The sequence below is a fragment of the Choristoneura fumiferana genome, chromosome Z (genome assembly GCF_025370935.1).
Source record: "Choristoneura fumiferana chromosome Z, NRCan_CFum_1, whole genome shotgun sequence".
NCBI classification, from domain to species: Eukaryota; Metazoa; Arthropoda; class Insecta; order Lepidoptera; family Tortricidae; genus Choristoneura; species Choristoneura fumiferana.
The window spans coordinates 15682544-15704310 of NC_133472.1; the positions used below are offsets into that span (position 1 = coordinate 15682544).

Here is a 21767-nt window from a genome sequence, read left to right on the forward strand (position 1 = left end):
AATATGTATTTAAGTATGTATGTATGTATGTATTATATTTTGCTTAGCACCCCATAAACACAAGCTTTGCTAAGCTTACTTTGGGACTAGTCAATGAGGGCTATCGTTTTTTGTCTTTCTAGATGGCGCCACTGCTGCGTGAGGTTTTAAGTGTGGCTTTCAAAGTCTGTTATTACGGGCGTGAAAACAAAAATTAGATTAGAATCATATTTAATACACCTTAAAACCGTACCATGTTGAGCAACCACTGTGTTGTGTAGTCCCGTTTTGTTCGAAAAAAAAGGGAGGACCAAAGTTTCCGAAAGACAAAACTGTCTCAAAACACAGACATTCATTGCCCCGTGACGCATTATTGCCATAATTAATTTCAGGTAATGCAAAAAATTCACAAAATTATTCTAATTATAAATAAACTCGCGTAGCTCGCCCAAAAACTATGAGATTTGTCATTTCGGAGACCTCACGCTACACTAGCGCCTCTAGCGGCGAATTCATACGCGATAGCCCTCATTCAGCAGCGTTTACCACAGATTAAAGAATAATAGTGGCGTTTACACGCGGTTACATATTAGTAATCTGTGATTTTATTGTATACTTACACTTTACACTTACAGAAGCAGGTGACTTCTTTTGACGGATTATCAGTATTATCTTATCATAGTTCCAAAGAAATCCATCCAATTGCGTAACGATATTTATACATTCGGTGATGTGAGTTATGCGCATTCTACTGAGGCCATTAATTGCGTCTAGACAGGCAGTGCGACAGCATATAAATAAAGCTATCCCGATAAAATTGAGGCATCCGTTTACAACAGGTAAGAGCGCCACCCGCGGCCCCGCGGCTCCGCGCCGCGTTGACGGTCGCACGCAACAACCTCGTCGCCTCCGGCTTGGCGAAGTGCCAGAAACGCAGCTTTTTCACACTAATAAATTGATCGGTTCTGTATTTACAGCTCTGGTTTGGAGAGCTATGGAGGATAAAGAGGCCCTGAAAAAACGCTTAACTCCTCTGCAATACCATGTTACTCAAGAAGCAGGCACTGAGAGACCCTACACGGGTAAATAGTTATCTGATTAGACCTAAATTGTAATTTTGTTCTTCTGTTTATAATCAGAATCTATGTACCACTGGATTTCAGGATGTTACAATAAATTCCATGAAGAAGGCATGTATGTATGCATAGTCTGCAGACAAGACCTGTTTAGTTCTAAAACCAAGTTTGATTCTGGTTGTGGCTGGCCTGCTTTTAATGATGTCCTGGCTCGGGAAAAGGTCACTCTGCACCAAGACACAAGCGCAGGTATGTAGAATATATATACCCTGTTTCAAGTAATATGTGCCAGACTTATGTCTGCCTATAGGTAGATGCTCATCCAGCCTTAAAATATCAATTCATGTAACCCATAGCTTAACCATTCAAGCATAACAATTTCAATGTCACTGAACAATAGTGACTAGTCATTGTGTTTTCAATAGATTACATTGGTTATCATTGCTTGTATGTTTATCTCACTTGTTGGAAGTTAAGGCATTGTTGATTTGTAACCCATTGTTGGAAACTGTTTGTTATTAGTGTGACTACCCTAGTTCCCTTAAATGATTCTGTTGTGAGCTTGGTCTGCGGAAAAGAACTTAAAGTAAATGGCGCCCATCATTTCTTGATAATAGAAAAATGGACATACATATATCTAATGTAAATTAGATAAGTCAATTTTCAAAAGAAAAACTTCTGAACTAATTGTAAAGGTATCATTAAATAATTTTATTTTTAGTGTACAAAACACACAAAAACATTCAGCAACAAGAAAGCATAAAGCATTTTCATAACCTTGTGTTCCAGTGCCGCTGGCATAATTTTGCAGCCAGTTTAATGCTCATGTGCATTCTTGACATCTATAGATATATACCATGATTTTGGACAGCCAGCAGTAAATGTGTTAAAAAGTTCTACATCAAAATCTGGTAATAACTTGAGAAGTAAGATTTTGTGGTTTTGGCCCCTGCCTTCTACCCTACCCCACCAATCAAATTATGTACCTTTACATTTTTTTATGTCAAAACATGGTTTTCTGTATGACAATTGAAATCTGTGACCTCTTATTTTCCAAAAAAATCAACTATGCATTTGTGTCATGGCATTTTTGTTCTTAACTGATGAATGATGATTAATCTGGTTTCCAGGACTACATTTTTTTTTAGGGTTTCACAGCCAATACGGAACCCTTGTTATAGTTTTGCCATGTCTGTCTGCCTGTCCGTCCATCCGCGGCTTTGGTCAGAGACTATCAGTGCTAGAAAGCTAGCACGTATATATAATATAGCAAATATACCGGCAAAGTAATATAAAAATAAAAAAAAATTAGGTTAACCCCAATGGAAGTGATTTTTTTTCTAGTCTTACCCTGTAGTGTGGGGTATCATTGGATAGGCATTTTAAAATCATTGTGGGGTTGTGAAGACGATCTTTCGATTCAATGCTCTGTTTATTAGTGCAAATTTTCATTAAAATCGAGCATCCCCCCTCTAAAAGCTAAATTGTTCATGTGAATTTAAAAAAAAAATCGTGATGATACACACACATACTTGCGAGAGGTAAGCGTATTTTGTATGAAAGCGATCACGATTACGCAACGAGCTCGCCGCGACTATGTGGTGTATGGAAAACACTTGTAATTCGCAAGTGTGCTAAGGCCCTTATTAGGTATATCAAATTTACAAGGAAAACTATAATGGCTGTTTGCTTGAGAATTTTAAGTACTTATTTTTTTGAGTAAAGAGCAGCCTAAGGTATTAAATATACCTGAACTTGAAAAATTCCGTATAAAATACAAAATCCTTGGAAAAGTATTACCTACTTGATTTTTCGTTACTACTATGGAACCCTATCTTGGGCGTGTCCGATACGCTCTTGGCCGGTTTTTTTTTAGGGTAGTATTTAAACGCACATCAATAAAAGTCCTTTTTTATTTATCCATAAAAAAATCCGAATTATTAAGAAGATTAGCGAGCAAGATGGTGGTAGCAATCCGGGCGGACCTCGCACAAGGTCCTACCGCCTGCAATAAACTTATTGAAGAAATTATGAAACTGCAAAATTTATTAGCTTAAGGACTTGTTTCATTGAGTTAACTATGTCTTGAACATGTTCTTTATTGAAATCATTGAAATGTGCTAGTTATCCACCAACTCCTTCCAAGCATTATTTTCCATATGTTCTTGACACACAAGACTATTAAGGAATATTAAAGTTATATTCACAAATCACTTTTGCTCTTCTCATAATTGATACCTGCACCAATGTGTCCTGACATGCAAGCAGCAGCAGCAGCAGCATCTTTCTGCTGCTCTAGTCAGCGTAGGATTCTACATGCTTTTTCTTAAATCGGTATTGCTATATTATTATAATCTAGGTACTTAGAAAAATAAAACCTCTTTACATAAACACTTCGATTGCAAACATTTTAAAAGTCCCAGTTGGTGTTTTACGTTTGTGGTATTTTGCGTAATTAGTAAATTCGCAAAACACCACAAAACGTCAGGTTGGTGTTTTGTGTTTGTGGTTTTATACGTAGTTGGTATTAAACGTAATCATATTTAAAAATCCGCAATTAACCAAAAAACCTCGGGTTGGTATTTCGAGTTTGTGGTGTTATGCGTCTAAAGGTTTTTTCTTGTTTGTGAAAATATGAAACGTTGTCTGTATGTACACACATTCTGATGACTGTCCAGTCCAGGGATCGTTTCTTGAAATAACACCAGTGAAAATCAGAAGTTGTGACAACTTTTCATTTGAAATAAGACTATACTTCGTTTTTTTTTTGGCATTAGAAAGAAGGTAAGCGATCTTGACGTGTCTTTTTATTGAAAAATAAGTCACAGCGAATATGTAACAATTAGCAAGGACATATGATCATTTACATGCTTTTGATAGCACAAGTAATAGTTATGGTTTTTATAAAAAAACATTTTATTTAAAAAGTCTCATCAAGATTCCCCCCTTCCCCCCTTTACCTTTTTCTAATGCTAAAAAAAACGAAGTACCTATAGAGTAGTAGAAAATCACAGGTCAATAATTAATGGCTTATAAAATTCGAGCTTTTATTTTTTAGTGATTCAGTTTGTACGCGGAATATATTCGCAGATGATTTTAAAAATCAGCTCCCTCCAATCACTCTATAAGTTCATGACCGCACAAGTACATGTGTTTGTTTTTAACCCCCGAGGCCCCGACACAAAAAGAGGGGTGTTATGTTTGACCGCTATGTGTGTCTGTCTCTGTGTCTGTTTGTGGCACCGTAACTCTTAAACGAGTGGACCGATTTGAATGCGGTTTTTTTATTTGAAATCAGGTTTTCTAGCGATGGTTCGTAGATATGTTTTATCAAAATCGGTTTAGCCGTATTTGAGACATTAAACTTTGAAGTGATAAAGTCTGGGGTTTTCCAACTTTTTATAATAATTATTATTATTTAAAATGTCGTCTTCACTTTGCATAATTTCAGTTTACGTAACTTAACGAAGGAGGAATTAAATAATATCGGCTTTCATGAATTCGTTAATGATAGAATATTATGTTTAATATGATAAAATACATAGTAGGCACATTGCATTTTTATAACATTATTCTAAAGTCCAACAAAGCCGTAAAAAGATAGCGTAGATTAGAATAGTAATATCTATTTGGTGTCGGAAATGTGGATTTTGGTGCTAATATATTTTTATCTTTTTCTGTCTGTCTTTCCCGTACCTTTGACCACCTTCCGAAACCATCCTGACTCCACGGTAAACGTAAGTCGTCCTTGATGGAACATAAATAACTTACTATGCCTTATTAATATTACATATATACATTACATCATAATTTCAATATAACCTCTGACACTTTGTGCGCTGCTCACAACTTTCTCGGCTTATTTTATCAACTTTCACGAATACTTTAACTCTACGATCTACATGTGTTACCATTACACAAACACCAACGTATTAATATATCTATTTGTTTAAAAATCATCCTGGATCACACAATTAATTCATTAACTATCATATCATCCATTAACCACCGCATGACATCACCGTCGCCCCTATGGTCCCGGTCCCGGTCCCGGTTTGCCCGCCCCGTCCCGCACCCGTCCGCGTCCCGCCTGCTACCCGGATGGCCACCGGTGACCGGTTGGACGACGCCTGCCGCCACTGCGACCTCGCGCCTGCTAAACCCTCACAACACCAACTCTGGATATATCATTCCGGATAATGTGGTCATCTCATCACCCGATGGTGTTACTGTGTATATTTATGTAACTGTTACTGTGTATATGTATACATATGGTATTGTGGGTGAACGGAATGTGTTTGTCATTAAAGTTGGGGCGAATATATTACTGGTTTTAACACGGCCAGGTTTGGTGCGAACTGAGGTGCGATGCTCGAAGTGTTCTGCCCACCTGGGACACGTGTTCGATGATGGGCCGGCGCCTACCAAGAAACGTTTTTGCATTAATTCCGCCTCTATGGACTTCATACCAGCTGAAGAAAGGAAAGATTAAAACGATGCCGTAATTACTTACCCCAACTTGTATCCTAAAAATCATAAAAAGAAATATTTTTCTAACTAAGCTATGTCAATGTAATCAATACGCAGAAGTCGGTTTTTGTGTTCTACCGTATTCCATCTTCGAGATGTTCTCCATCGTAAGTTATTGGCAAATACATATACATGTATATTTTTGCAAGCACTTTGTAAAAGATTCCTTTTTTTTGTTGTAAATTCATTTCAAAATGTGATTATATTTTGCTACTGTACTCTTGATATTGTTGTATTCCGTCACTACCCAACCTGTGAATTAAACACGATTGACAATGATTAAAAAAAAACTGAGTCCAACATCAAGGAGTTGAAATAAAATAAGGACGCGATTTCTATATTCATTTCACATTTATTTAAACGAAAAATGCAAAAAAATATGATTTTGAAATACCTCTTTCATTCTACTCTTTGCTGTCCGACTTTTTTTATCAATTGTTTTTCCGGAATTATCGCTTCGTCTATTGAGAGCCATTTTGGTTTTCGACTATGTAAGTCAAGAGTTACCATACAAAGTTATTGTTTTTTTTTTTATATATTATTGATGTTTAATTAATGTTAAGTGTAATTTTATCAAGATCATTTCAGTGTTAACATTTTTTGCCAAAACTTGTTTTTAAATCAATTGTCAATGTCATGTGATCAAACTAACTTAATAAATATATTTACGTACTTATTTTTTTATTATACCCCTACAGCTAGGGCTTACATTCACAATAATAAGTTTCTTAGTGTTATTTCGATACTATATAGCTGTGCCCACAATTTAGCATCCCACTAATGTACTCAGCGGCACAAAATTTGGCCCACTATATACAAAATTAAATTACCTCTTTCTGCATACATTTGAGGGCCAGATTTTTTGCCGCTCAGTAAATTATAAATGCGAAAGTTTGTAAGTGGTATACCTACAGAGAGTTTAGTCCCGGGGAAGGACGTAGGATAGTTTTTATCCCGGAAATTTGGATAGTTCTCGCGGGAAAGCGATAGTTCAATTCTACGCGGATGGAGTCGCGGGTAACGGTTACTTATATAAAATAAACAAATATCATTGGGCACTTGACAGTCCCAAAATAAGCAGTTTGTACTATAGATACTAGGCAACGGATAAACATACTTATATAGATAAATACAGCCTTGGCCAAAAGTATTAGCACTAGATTAGCACCCTATAAAAATATTAATCCACAAAATATGTGCATACAAATTGTGTATAATATAACATTTACAAATTATACATACGTAGTTTTATACACATGTAAGTAATCCTTTTTTTAATCGGTTCTGGTTCGAAAAGAATTGTGTTTGCTACGTACTTACCTAATTAGTTATTTCATGTACCTATTAATCGCGATACTTTTAGACAATTTTTTATATAATTAGTATAGTGTGTGTAGATAAGATATACATTGGTCTATTGATAGGAGAGAATTAACAAATCAATTTTACAAATACCTACCTAAGTACTAATATAAGACGTCTATTATATATATTATAGGTACACACTTTTAAACCTAGGTATTGGTTTTTTCCTCAGTTACCTAATACCTAAGTACATTGTACATGTTGCTAATTAAAGTTGGTTAGGTACCTTACCTACCTTTTTTCGTCCTTCGGAAATCGAAAAAAAACTCCTTTTCTTATCTTTGGCTGTTGACAAACATCCATACAATGCACAGTATATCACCACGCAAAGTTATTGCTCCCGAACTTAGTGCCGTGCGACGGTGTGACCGACATACATCGCGTTGCGCACCCGACTGCTTTCCTGCGGTTTTCCTGCAATCTGCGCTTGAGGGGTGGGGTAACTCGAACCGGTGCGGGGCGGAGCGTGGCCATTCTGTACGTCAGTACTATTATATATTCTGTGACATAGGGTAGACCGGGGTCAATAGTACCATCGCCAATAACTCTGCAACTACATCGAAATATGCATGTGTGTGTATACACTAGTGTGCCTTGAGCGTGTCTCGACACTAGCCGGCCACTCGCTGCCGCGCGAAACGCACGTGCTAGACGAAGATTTGTATTTTTGACTGACCAAAGTATTTACGTTTTGTACTTCAAAGGTGGAATAAATTTATTTATAAGCAAACAAATAATATATACAATAATTAACCGAAGTAAATAAAAAAAGAACAAAACTAACTTACTCTAATCCTAAAAATCTATATTTACAAATTTCACCCAAGTCGTTGCTATTGGGCAGGGTGCCCATAAGGCTGGCTGCGTTTCCTCGTCGTATGGCAATGCCAATACGTTGACCGAGGAAAGAGCCAGCCCTATGGTCAACAGTGGAACGGGCAAGCTTCTTTTTTAAAAAATAAATAGTTTTGTACTAGTGTTTATAATTAAATAGTCGTAGTGTGAAAGTTTTACTAAATTGGGATTCTCTACCTAGTTATCAATGTTTGTGTTGTGTGGTGGTCAGTAAGATATAGAAATCGAGATTTGTGAAGTTTAGTGAATGCGAGTAAAAAACGACAATTGTACCACAACACTTGGGGTCAATTGTAACGTTACAATCGGCCCCGTGCTACAATTGACCCAGAGTTTTTGCACGACTGCTAAAAAAGGAGTGTAATGTTTTCAAGGTTCATGTACCTACGTAGTATGCATCATAACTTTGGGAACCCTTACCAGATTTTAACGTATGAGACATCTTTAGAATTTTTATTTCATTCGGTCGAAATAACGCTAGCTGACTAGCTTTTTCAAAAAAAGAATATGGCAGCTGTCACAATTCTTGAGTCTTTTTTTTCTTTAAATAAGTTTAACAATATGGGTAAGTATCAACTTAAAGATCTTAATGAGTAAATTATATTATTGCTTAAAAGGTGTGTGCTATGAGCACCCTAGTGTTTTTTATAATAAGTCGACATAATACATATGTTTTAAAAACTTGGAGAATATTATGTTACGTTTAGTTAAAGCTAGCTTTGTCTAGTCCAGAGTATCTATAATTAAGACAGATGTAACATAACATAACAGACTGATTCGTCATAAGAAATTAACAATAAGTACTGATTGATTAGTACATTATTTTGGGTTTTATTTACCTCTGTTTTTCTGTGACAATTGACCCGCACTAGGGGTCCATTGTAACACTTCATCACACATCAAGGACTTCATGAACAAAAACTCAATTTACACCATTCTGATGTGATCAAATGAAAATTATTTTCTAGATTCTGATAACCAATTAGACTAGAATTAATCCTAAGCGATTTTTACGTGGTAGCTTTAGATTCTGAGTTATAGGTCATTATTTCTAAAGTGGTTCCCGGTCTACTCTAACATAAAAACATATTACATACACATCCAAGACCCGAGAACAAACATTTGTAATACAAATATCTGCCCCGGTCGGGAAGCGAACCCGGGACCTCAAGCTTCGTAGTCAGGTTCTCTAACCACTTCACCTTCCGGTCGTCTAATATAAGTAGCCATCCAATACTAATATTATAAATGCGAAAGTGTGTGCGTTTGTGTATTTGTACGTTTGTCCGTCTTTCACGTCTGAAACGGAGCAACGGATCGACGTGATTTTTGGCATAGAGATAGTTTATGGGCCAGAGAGTGACATGGCTACTTTTTATCCCGGAAAAATGCAGTTCCCGAAGGAACATTGCGCGATAACCGAATTCCATGCGGGCGAAGCCGCTGGCAAAAGCTAGTTAATAATATACCCAAGTAGGATTTATCCACGAACTATTTCTTAGTTTTTCATTCATATGTATGTACAGTCGAGTTCATAAACTTGTGAGCAAAATGTTGATCAAAATATTTGAACACGACTTGCTATCGGCGTAGAAGCGTGTTCAGACTTCAGATATTTTTGATCAAATTTTGCGAACAAGTTTATGAACTTGACTGTATCTACTCTCAATCGTCACTAGTTTACAGATTATATTAGAACTAAAGGTCCAGCGATGTCAGCAACGCCATGCGGGAGAGCGAAGCGGTTTTTACTATAGACCTGAGGCCGCATTGCCTAACATTTCCAACACTCGCGATCACAATCAAATGACAGTTTTCGCATACAAAAACTGTAAGTTGATTGTGATCAGAAACGTTAGACAATACGGTCTCTGCAGGGCTACTACGAAACTCGAAGTTCGTATCGTACCGTCCCTCTCGCTCTCGTATTAAATAGTATAAGTGTCAGAGGGACCGCACGACACGAACTTCGAGTTTCGTAGTAGCCCTGCTGGTGTAATCCCTCCACCCAGGGCCGGATTTAGGGGAAGGCAGCCAGGGCTACAGTAGACTTCGGATATTTTTTCAAATTCCGACAAGTAAACACGAGTTGAACTCAGGCTCGTTTCGGCAGATCTAATATATTGAAAGAAAAAAAAGGCGTATTCATGGTGATTCTTTTTATTATATTATGGTTGTAGTTTACACGCACAAGTAGCTCATACATGGCACTGGTGTTCACCAATAGTCAAAAATCATGAAAAATGTTCTAACCGCATTAAATGTCTTGTAAAATAACCTATTACATTTATTAATACAATCGTTAACTAAGATTACATACATAATTACAATTACATCCTGAACTCAATAAATTTTAATGCACAAATTTATAGTATAGGTAATTCATCCTGGATGAAATACACGAATTTTTTTTAATTCTCAGAACGCGAAAGTTATTTGCAACAGTGAATTAACTTTATTTAAGTTGCTTGTGGGTTAAATGTATTTATTGATTACAATTATATATTATTGCACAAATATTGTTGTATTGGTTAATGCAGCATGTTGCTTAACGTACCTGTAGTATGTAGGCCATTCATCATTCTCGTGGCTCATGAATAAAATAACTTAAGTTACAAATAATACTTAGGCCGCATAGCTCATATCATAACGTAAAAACAGACGGACTCTTGCCGATTGTGTCGAGTTAAGTAGTGACTGGTATACGCACGACAGTTGAAGCCCCTAATGACAGTCACAGTCGAATTGCTGCTTTTAATAGCACTCGCACGTAAGAACTCATATACTGGTAGGTACACATACTCAATAATAGCTTGATATAGTGCTTCTTTCATTTCCAGCAAATGCGACCTACTAATAATAAGCACGCTAAAATATTTTTAAGCGTACCTACCTACTAACTATTGAGCAAGTTCATCCGTAACATCACTTTTTATCAAGGGACTTGACACACTACTTGACATACGTCCGGACGTATCCAGTGTGTCAAGTCCCTTAATAAAAAGTTAAGGTACGGATGCACTTGGTCAAGACGCGTCCTGTAACTAGTCGGATCACTAGTGCATATGGTGCACGGACCGCAGGACGCAGAACATATCCAGAGTGAGCTCATCCTTAAATGGTAACAATGTCAACATAAAGTGTTCGTGTCTTTCCTGTTGGCATGACAGAAGTTAAGTTATAGATGTAGTGAAAAAAGTTTTTACACAGGCCAAGTCAAAATTAATCTTATGCCAATGTCATAAAGACTTTGATATGGAAAAAAATTTCTCGCTTTAACTATACATTTTGTAGGTACAGTAAGACAAAGCTTGGACACTAAGGGCCGTATTGACCTGAATTAGAGACTTTAGATCGCATTTGACGTTCTGTTTCTATGAATTTAAAATAATGTCATACGAGATATAAAGTATTGAATTCAATTTCAAAAACAGCTCTAAATACACATCTAGGAATGCTGCAATATGCATTGATATAAAGCAGCACATCTAAATACTATGTATTATTAGATATAGTAAACATTTTACTTCATTGTAGGTTACCTATTTTAGATGGCCTCTACTCTCGTGTTTATACATTCAATTTGCGGTTATGATAATAACGGAAATGCTATATTCTATAAACTGCAATTTTAAAATATTTAGTGTAGTCTGCGTTGAATCAACATTCATTGCAGTATTTACGTAGCGTAATTGGTCACTTGATATTGTCAAAGAGTAATCTACTTGATAAGATGGCTCTGTACAGCAAGGCGAACTAAGAAGGCCCGCGTCTTGTTTTGAAATACCTTTTACAAATATCACTTACTCTCCATACCGACATAAATTTATTAGAAGAATAGCGCATATGCAAGGATCTAAACTAATTACAATAGCTTCGTTCGGCATATTCTATAATAAAACGCAGAGAGCCATTGTTACAAATGCTTTATATTATATTAGAAGCGGACTCGATAAAACTTCAACTTAAAGTTTAAAGTAAAAATGGTTACCACTTTCGCTGTATAGGTATACATATTTACATACAGTATAGGTTCACAAAATTGTGCCATAAAATGAGGAAAATTTACTTTCCTAATATAGTCCATTTACAAATATAATGTTCCGATAGACTTTGTAAACTTAATACTAGGTAAATGCTTCACTTCTACACTAATATTTAATGACTTCAGGTATACTTCCATAACGCAATGCGATTGCGTCCTTGACATTTAACCAGACCCAACATGTGCATGAGTCGCAAAGCTCGGCGGAGCGCTAAGCGCTATGGAAACATACCTACTAAACAAAACATCTCGCTTACATTTGAATCAAATAATAAATACGAGGATTGATCTGATTACATAAAAAAAAAAAACATATGCGCAATATAGACAGCAATAAAAGTTTTTTATTAATAATATTAACATAATCTGAATCAATTACTACATTAAGGGGCTGTTTCATCATCCATTAATTAGTGTTAACTGGCGGTTAGGTGTGATGCCGTCTCTATTTGTTTTGTTCGAATAGACGGAGACGGCATCACATTTAACCGTCATTTAACACTAATCAATGGATGGTGAAACAGCCCCTAAAAATGCTTAAAAGCAAGTATCATATAGGTTTAATCAAAATCTGCGACAGTATATGTGACAAATATAGTTTAAAATAGTGATTTCAAATAAATGCTTATAGTTAAAAAAGTAAATGAAACGTAAATTCGCATAAAATAATAATAATTCACATAAATCTAACGCGCGGATGCTCGACATCGCATTCACCATCTCGTTTTAACCACATCGCATACCATTTCATAGAAAGAAATCGTGAATGCGATTGTGATTCCGAGCGAGTTCAATAATATAGCCTCAGTTCTGACTATTTTACAAAGGTTTGAAGAGCTCGACCGCCTTACATTGTGAAGAACGCTGATATGTATCTAAAATTAATACAGTTTTTTTTTATATTTGGTTGGTAGATAAAATAACTGTAACAAATTTGAGTTTATCGTTTTTTAACGTTTTACTCGTCCTTGTCAGATTGCAAGGAAAAGCAAAATCGGATATCAAATTTATCGTGTAGGTATCAGATTTCTCAGAAGCCACAGCGGCGTGTAGTCGAATAGGTAAAAAAGGAGTCATGAGTGTTGATCCAGACACTATTAAATTTAATATAGGACTCCTGTCAGTTCCCATCTACTTATCTGACTTATGATTTCTACTGACTAGCTGGCGTCTGCCGGCTTCGCCCTCGTTGCAGAACTCTAATCCAATGAGAACTTCAAAAAAATCGGCCTTATTCCGTGTCTAAATTTTACTCACTTCAATTATTTTTTAATGTAGGTATTGAAATCGGTTAACTTTAAAAAAAAACTCTTTATTAGGTATACAAATTAGTATCAACGTGGCGTTAGTCAGCTGAATTTGGTTAAAAGTAATGCGGCCATCGCATTAGACGGACTAAACAATGTACATAATTGTGAAAAGATTTTTTTATTTCATCACACTTGCTCGTAAACAGTATCGTAACATGCAGGCTACCTTGGTTGCAACCCTCCAAATAAAACCCTCGACCTTAATGTGCTTGTCATGAAACCCGTGGTCGGTAAATGAGTCATTGCCCGTACTAAATTTCTTGTCATGAAGCCCAAGGTCGGTAAATGAGAGGGCGGCGGGGAACTGGCGCTGCCAAGAGCGCAGTTAGCGGTATCGGCAATTTAAAAAAAAATATTAGTTTTTATTTTACAAATATACAATTTTACTCGCAAATGTGATGAAAAACATTGTATATCGCACGGGCGGTACTGGAATTACGAACATCGACTCAAAGCCTGATAGACTCTCGTTCGTAATTCCTTATTTATCGCCCTTAGGACACAATGTACTATTACAAAAATATGGTCGTATTTTTATCGCGTAACGCGTTAAGGCTATTATAAAATTAGGTAAATATACAGTAATTATGGTAATAATGACTATATATGTTACCACTAATGAAGATATGAAGAACCAGTGAAGTCTCATAAAGAGTTCAAATTAGTAAGTGGTCACATTCACGAAAAAATACTATTCTCGCCTTGCACATTCACAACAGAATTTAACAATTTTAAACATCTTGAAAGTGCTTAAATATCGAATGCCACATCTCGATATTCATGATGTGTTTCTGTCTGTTTTCATTTTCAGTAGCTACCATCACAGTGAAAAAGCTGAACCGGCATTTAATATAAGTAGTTAATTGTATTCTACAATGTACACTTTACAAGATCGTTTGAAATTTAACTGCCAGTCTTTGTTTGCAGCTACATTATGTACGAGTTATACCAAAATATCTAAGAGATCTATCTACTTCTATCGGTCCTAGAATCAATCCCTCTTTGTCGGTAGCGTCGGTTTTTTCGACGCGTCAAGAAGAGATTGCGTCCCTAATTATTTAAGAATAAATAACACCACTACATGCTACATAGGATGCCTTAAAGTACGTTAATTACTGGACTGCACTCTTAATTAATCTCTTTATGTAAAAATATGATCACTTTATTATTATCAGCAGCCATTTTACAGATAAAATATTGCTCTCTAATTTCGTTACTTTTAAACATAATTTATGTATTTATAGCATAACCATGTTCAGTTGATGCATCATATCATAGGAGATAGACGCTATACGTGACTTACATTGACCAGCGTCATGAATATCGTATATCGTCTTCGTATGCCCCCGACCGACACGGCATCTAAACTTGGAAATACTATGCTTCTAAATATCTACACGGTGTACTGTTCTAATAGTAAAATAGACTCATCTATATCGTGCCCACAAGATGCTTGATAAGCGAAGCCTGACTTCAGACATCACTTCTTCCACGCTTTTTGTATAAGTATACAACATTTTTGTATAAGCATACAATTTTTCGTCGCTGTTAAATGGGTCAGTCAACTTTTTAATGGAGCTTGTTGCGACGGTAACTTCTCCTGAGTTACTTATTGAAAGCATGATTTTATGGGGTAGAAATCCACTAAAAGTTAGGAATTCTAACAGTTTTAAGGCAATAGGAGATAGATGTTTTTTTTGAAGTAGCTGATTTTTTAGGGTTCCGTACCCAAAGGGTGCCAACGGGACCCTATTACTGAGACTCCGCTGTCTGTCTGTCTGTCCGTCTGTGACAGGGCTCTATCCCTGAAGCCGTAAAAGTTAGGCACTTGAAATTTTCACAGATTATATATTACTGTGGCCGCTATAACAACCATAACTAAAAATAAAATAAAGTTACAAATTAAAGGGGGTAGTCATACAAGAAACGTGTTTTTTTTTCAGCGTATTTTGGTTGCTAGGCGTTATTAGCCGTTGCTAAGGCGAGCCACGGCAAACCTAGCAACGGGTAGCTATGTCGTTTGAATATTTACCTTTAAGTTTGCGATTTTAATGATGTTTTATAAAAGCTTCGATAGTATAATATAGTGACTGTCGTATTGTGTGGTTTATTCGTTTTTGTGCAAAATTAATAACGGAATTTATGAACCACAAACCTCAATGAAGCAAACTGTGATAAAGCGCTAGCCAAATCCACACCGTATTAATCACTAAGTTTACCTATTGTTTTTTACACTAAAAAAAACATTCTAAGTATTTAACACTATGTACTAGGTTTATAATAATTTTGCATACTTATGTAAATTTGGTGAAAATACAATAATCTGGTGGTGACATCTTGGTGGTCCTGCCAGGATCGTCTCTGCAGGAGATAACTCCTCAATAGTTAATAGAACCGACTTGAAATTTGGTACAGATATGTAGTTTAGACGACAGTGCAAGTACAGTCAACAAAAAGTACATTCGGCAAAAAAAGCTTGTATTAAAAATGTTTTTTTTTTAAGAAAAAGTTATTAAAAGCATTATATTTATTTGCAGTGTACCTAATGTAACTATATGTTTGCTCGGGTGGAATCTTTCAACTCAAATTTGAAGTGGATATCTTCAACCGATTGAGCTGAAATTTTACACGCATGTATAAATCCGATGACAATGCAATATTATTATAACATCGAGTTGATCTGATGATAAAGCTAGCGGGTTATCATAGGAACTCTGTGATAAACGACACGACCGCATCGAGTTTGGATTCGTTTGTCGTCTTGACGAGTACTTTGGTAACCAGTGGCATAAAGTACAGTAAGCAAAAAAAAAATATTAGAAGAATTTTAAGAAAAACTTTTACTGAACTGTACGGAACCCTTCATGTACGAGTCCGACTCGCACTTGACCAATTTAAATATTTTTAATTTGTGGGAGTCTATAAAGAAAAACTTCGCGTACTATATTTGTGACAGTTGAGCGGACATTTCCGAGCATATTGGAGAAAAAAATATTTATATACATATGCAATTTGAGGTCAATCAATATAAATGAGCCAATTTACCTTTGATAATGAGGAAACTTTTCATTGTTCGACTGTAATGTAGTTTAAAGTAGATAAGTGTGTAAAAATAAGATGCAATAGGCACTGTGGGCGCTAGAAACGCACGGGCGCTGCAGCGGGCGCCGGCGGCCTGCGCTAATGTCCCTTGGCAGCCTCCTTCGCGGCCATGATGACGGGTGTCAGCGATGCCAGCGGCCGAGCCAGTTTCAAAAATGGATGCTGGAACAACATTAATATAATTAATTAATAATTTTAATTATAATGGGTGCTGTTCAATCAGTATACATAGTTTTCGTATAAAAATGTTGCAACACTTTATTATAAAGTAAATTATAATATAATAAATGTTTAGCATAACGACAAAGTACACAACTTAAAAAGCATAATGTTTCAATTACATTAAATTAATTTAGAACAACGATTTTTGTCATAATGCTAATATGCAATAATGCCATTTCGTGTAATGATCGAAATGCATACTAAAATTAGATTTAACGATCAGGGAAGCATAATAGAATTTTACATAATTAGGTCCTGTGTAAGGCTTAAAATAAGTTAAACTACAATAGACTTAAAATAGGTTAGAATTTCTCGCGCTTTAGGGCCTACGCTAGCTGGCGTTACACGGAGCGGGTGGACGTCTATTGAAAAATATACTGAGCGGCAAAAAATCTGGCTCTCTAGTGTATGCAGTAATAGTAGATTATTGTCGTGGCCTGGAAGTAGGCAATTGCTGGCTGAGTATGAGTAGAAATAGAATAAACTTTTTCTGAAAATATATTATAAAATTGAATTTTATTCAAATATTTTTCTTATGCTTTCCCGCCTTTTTCCATTAAAAATAAACTGCAGGTGTATTTTTCCACCGAAAACACCACAAGCTATTTCAGACCCAATAGAAAAAGTCCGGAGTTCCAACAAAATATCTGATACCGGCCATTAGACTTGGCTGTATAGTGGCTGTATACGACTTGTGCCAACATTTCCATGACCTTACTAACTATTTAAAAAAATGTGACTGATCGCAGGCGCGCTAATTCATTATTGCCGAGCTAGCGCGACTGCAATCTTTTTAACTTTTTAATTTGCTGACCATAAACTATGCACTTCACCTTCTGATATGTAAAGAATAATGTCAACTTTAACGGTCATTTTTAAGAAAAAGCTAATTTTGTATGCAGAAGTGGAAAGTGGGTCACATTTTGTGCCGCTGAGTAGCTCCGCGAAGCGGTGCTCCTTACAACTTTCCTAACTAGTTTACTTTCAATGTTATGTTTGTCGTAAATCATGCAATTACAGAATATGTCAACCATTTGTTTTCACAAGTTTTGCAGTTCATTGCTATGTATTTTTTTATAATATCTACAATTGAAGCCTATAATGCCTACAAAACCCTGCTTATTCATGTGAGGATATGCCGTTGCATAGATGCGGATGGGGTTGGGGTACCTTGAGCAGGTCGAGCGCAGTAGCACGCCTGTCGACGTCCACCTCCAGGCACTGGTCGAGGAAGTCCTGGAACACAGCGCTCAGCTTGTCTTTGTCCTTGATATCTGGCTTTCCGTTGGTCGCGATCAAGTAGAGAGCTCGGAGAGGGTTTTCATTTAGATAAGGCGGTTCTCCTTCAATCATCTCGATAGCCATAATGCCTAGCGACCACACATCCACCTGCAAATTATTACTATTAGGAGCTGTTTCACCATCCATTGATTAGTGTTAACTGGCGGTTAGGTGTGATGCCGTTTTGTTCGAATAGACGGAGACGGCATCACATTTAACCGTCGGTTAACACTAATCAATGGAAGGTAAAACAGCCCCTTAATGTAATTATTTATAAATTAAAAAGAAAATCACATTTTCTTCCCACTATGCTTTAATTTCATCATAACCGCACTAAAAACCCAGCAGAGCGGGACTATTCTGCTCTAGAGCAGAAAAATGTATGAAAATCCTTTATTGCATTGTTTTAGATTTTCTTTAATTGCACCACCAAAGAGGTAACACAAGTATTTTTGCTATAAAATTAGCCTGCATAGTGTAAAAAAATCTAGTGTTAGGTTGCTCAACCTGACGGTCTTATGAAATTTGACAGATTGCGTACAAAAAATTGTTGCTACCAATCCTACCAAAAACAGTAAGTAGACGTATATTCAAAAAAAACTTTGGTGTGTTTGGTCAACCTGGCGCCCATCCGAAATTTGACAGATCGCGGGTAAAAATATCTGCTACTAGCTACTAACTCTGCCAAAAAAACGTGGACATTTTTTGAGTTGAAAGAAAAGCAGATTATGCACCTCGCATTAAGTGATTTATATTGCCCTCGTGCTTTTTAAAGCCCTCGCTGACGCTCTGGCTCCAAATCGGCACTCAGTGCAATAATATATAACTTTCTGCTTGGTGCAACAATCTACTATTGTAGGTAAAAATTTATTCAATAGAATGTGACAGTCATTTAAAGTTCCAGAGATCGGACAAATGTGCGTCATTACTCGCAATAATGTCAACATGACTCCAAAGATTAATTAATAGTCAGAACAGGGTCCTTATGGCAGTTTCTAGTTACTGACATAGTGACGTTTTTGTAAAATCCTTAAAAATTATCATTTTTTTGTTTTATGCTAAATAGTAAAATATACGGATAGAAGTGTATTTGTAGCTTGGTTTCACTAGGGTACGTTTAGTATTTCTATATTAAAATGGGGTTCAAAGTTTAGTAGAAAAGGGTCCTTATTGCTGGCTGAGTATGAGTATTAAACAGACGAGCTTGCGAGTCCGTTTAACTAATACAAAGCCAGCAATTGCTGTTCCAGTCGAGACTAATATAAAGCTTTTCTCAAAAATGATGAATAATTCTGAAATAGACTAAACTTTTTCTCAAAATATATCATAACATTTAATTTTATTCCAATTATTTTTCTTATGCTTTCCCGCCTTTTTTCATTAAAAATAAACTGCAGCTGTATTTTTCCACCGAAAACACCACAACCTGTTTCAGACCCAATAAAAAGTCTGATTGCAGGCGCGCTAATTAATTATTGTCGAGCTAGCGCGCCTGCAATCTTTTTAACTTTTCGCTGACCATAAACTATGCACTTAACTTTCTGATATGTAAAGAATAATGTCAACTTTTACGGACATTTTTGAGAAAACGCTCTTAAGTTATCTCCTAATAACACTTTTTCTTCAGTATTCCATTTTAATACAAGATTAGTAATAGTAGATTATTGTCGTGGCCTGGAAGTTGGCAATTGCTGGCTGAGTATTATATGTGAAAGTTTGTGAGTGAGTGAGTATGTTTGTTATTCTTCCGCTGAAACGGCTGGAGGATTTGATGAAATTTGGTGAAAAGTTAGTTTATAACTTGGATTAAAACATAGGATACTTTTATCTCGATATTCCCACGGGATAGGGATAAAATCTCGAAATAACAACCGCTGGGCTTAGAGTCATGAAATTTGGCATGTAGGTAGTTGGACGTCTGGAATAACATATAGGCGACTCTGTGACCTGATATTCCCACGGGATACCTAGGGATAAAATCTTGAAATAATAACCGCTGGGCTTAGAGCCATGAAATTTAGTATGTAGGTAGCTGGACCTCTGGAATAACACATAGGCTATTTTTAACCCCGATATTCCCACGGGATAGGGATAAAATCTCGAAATATTACCGCTGGGCTTAGTCATGAAATTTGGATGTAGGTAGCTAGATGTCTAGAAAAACACAGGCGACTTTTTGACCCGATATTCCCACGGGATAGCTAGGGATGCAATGTCGAAATAACAACCGCTGGGCTTAGAGGCATGAAATTTGGTATGTAGGTAGCCGGACGTCTGGAATAACACATACGCTACTTTTTATCCCGATATTCCCATGGGATAGTTTTGCAACCAAGGGACCCCATACTCCCTGTATTATTATTATTTTGTATTTTTTTCTTTAATTGTTTATAAGTATTTTATTTGACATTAAATTATTAAAAAAATGACTTTCTGCCAATTTCCCACGGGATTCTTCTTGGCAATGATGGCCTTTCCGAAAGCACTGGTAGTTTAGAGTGACGTGTAAAAGTGCCCATGAGGTATTTACTGAATAACATTTGAATTTGAATTTTGTAGAGTTATTTATTCACACACAAACTCAATGAAGACCAATATAAATATAAATTTGGGCTTAGTAGTCCCGAAATTATTAACTACCAGACCGAATAGTTTATTATATTCCCACGGGTAAAAATGGAAATATTAATATATTTTGATTTGTAGCTAGATCATAAGGACTTTTTTCATAATGTAATGGGAGTCAATTTGTTAGATTTATTATGAAACTCAAATCGTTTATATTAAATTTTTAAGACTTTTATAATAAAATTTTGCACTTGTGATACTTGTGTAGACTGATAAATAAAATTTAGAAGATACGAAAATTGTTAATTTAGGGTAGGGTAAAATATAGTTATTATGTAATTTTAATTTTAAAATATATATTTCGTTAAGTGATTTTATTTAGCCGAAGATCTAAATTTAAATATCTGGGTAAACTATGGTTTCAATCGTGATTAAAGAACTCAGTCCGAAAATTTTTTTTTAATAAACGGCACCTTATAAGAAATATAATTTAGAAGTCACTATACGAAAATTGTTAATGTTATAGGGTAGGGTAAAAAATATAGTTATTATGTAATCATAATATATATTGTTAAATGTGATTTTAACTGTTAAGATCTAAATTTAAATATCTCCAACTATACTATGGTTCAGATCGCAACATATTAAAGAACAGTCCGAAAATTGTTTTTTTCTTAATTTCGTCCTTATAGATGACTCACTCTAATCAAAGGCTGAATTTTCACGATATGGAAGTCACATTAACAAAATCATAGTTTCAATAAATCAATCATCATCTATGTAACTTCCTATGGGAACATCCTTAAAATGAGTTTCAAACTTCATTTAACGTTTTCTCAAAAGTGTAACACTTAGCATGTGTAGGTTTAATGTAAAAAAAAAGTATAGGGTCATGATTCTTTTTTTATTAGGTGAGTAGCTTAATTAACGCAGATTTAGGATCTATGCTTAACTCAATACCTGCCATAAGGACCTTTTTGCTACGGATTGTCACATATTATGTCATGGTCCGTCATGACAAACGATAAAAAGAACTGACGTTATCATGGCGGTTTGTTTACGGTTTGTGCTACTTTAGCGTCGCCCCCTGCGCAGTTTTGTGCAATATTCCGTATTGATTTCTTACCTGCAGTCTCGCGCAACTAGGAACAAAAAAACTTTTGTATGGACTTTGCATGGCAAACCATTACCATAATACTACACTAAAACGTCAGTAGGTACAGTTTATCTGTCAAGTCAGATGTCAGCCATGTTACTTAGCTTGTGATTGCGGCTCGCATACTTTCTTCGTTAATTTCCGTTAATTTCTTTAGATTTCTATTTAAGTTCGTCTTAATTGTTTTCTAAAGTAATGACACGTGACTGACGTAAACATATTTTGTGAAATTGGCACCGAAAAGACGGTTTATAACATGTGAAATTTGAGGAAATCGA

At 35.9% G+C, this 21767-nt stretch overlaps 2 protein-coding genes across 4 annotated transcripts in view; one reads left to right on the forward strand and one right to left on the reverse strand.

Annotated features, from left to right (window-relative positions):
- Positions 1–584: 584 nt before the first annotated feature.
- SelR (methionine sulfoxide reductase SelR) lies at positions 585–6257 on the forward strand. Of its 2 annotated transcripts, none has more exons than XM_074089418.1 (4): positions 585–818; positions 957–1061; positions 1143–1304; positions 5366–6257. In XM_074089418.1, the coding sequence occupies exons 1-4, from the start codon at positions 719–721 to the stop codon at positions 5545–5547; spliced, it is 549 nt and encodes a 182-aa protein (XP_073945519.1). In that variant the 5' UTR covers positions 585–718; the 3' UTR covers positions 5548–6257. The 2 variants fall into 2 exon arrangements, with proteins under 2 accessions (XP_073945519.1, XP_073945526.1); XM_074089425.1 differs by having other exon boundaries at positions 591–818; positions 5402–6257.
- A 3692-nt stretch (positions 6258–9949) lies between these two features.
- Positions 9950–21767, reverse strand: part of Pak (serine/threonine-protein kinase PAK 3-like protein) — a 39185-nt gene continuing 27367 nt past the window's right edge. For both annotated transcript variants that reach the window (XM_074089212.1, XM_074089220.1), the window contains 2 exons: positions 17655–17873; positions 9950–16424 (listed from right to left, as the gene is read on the reverse strand). In XM_074089212.1, coding sequence (XP_073945313.1) covers positions 16341–16424; positions 17655–17873 — 303 coding nt within the window. In that variant the 3' untranslated portion in view covers positions 9950–16340. The remainder of the gene's footprint in view (positions 16425–17654; positions 17874–21767) is intronic.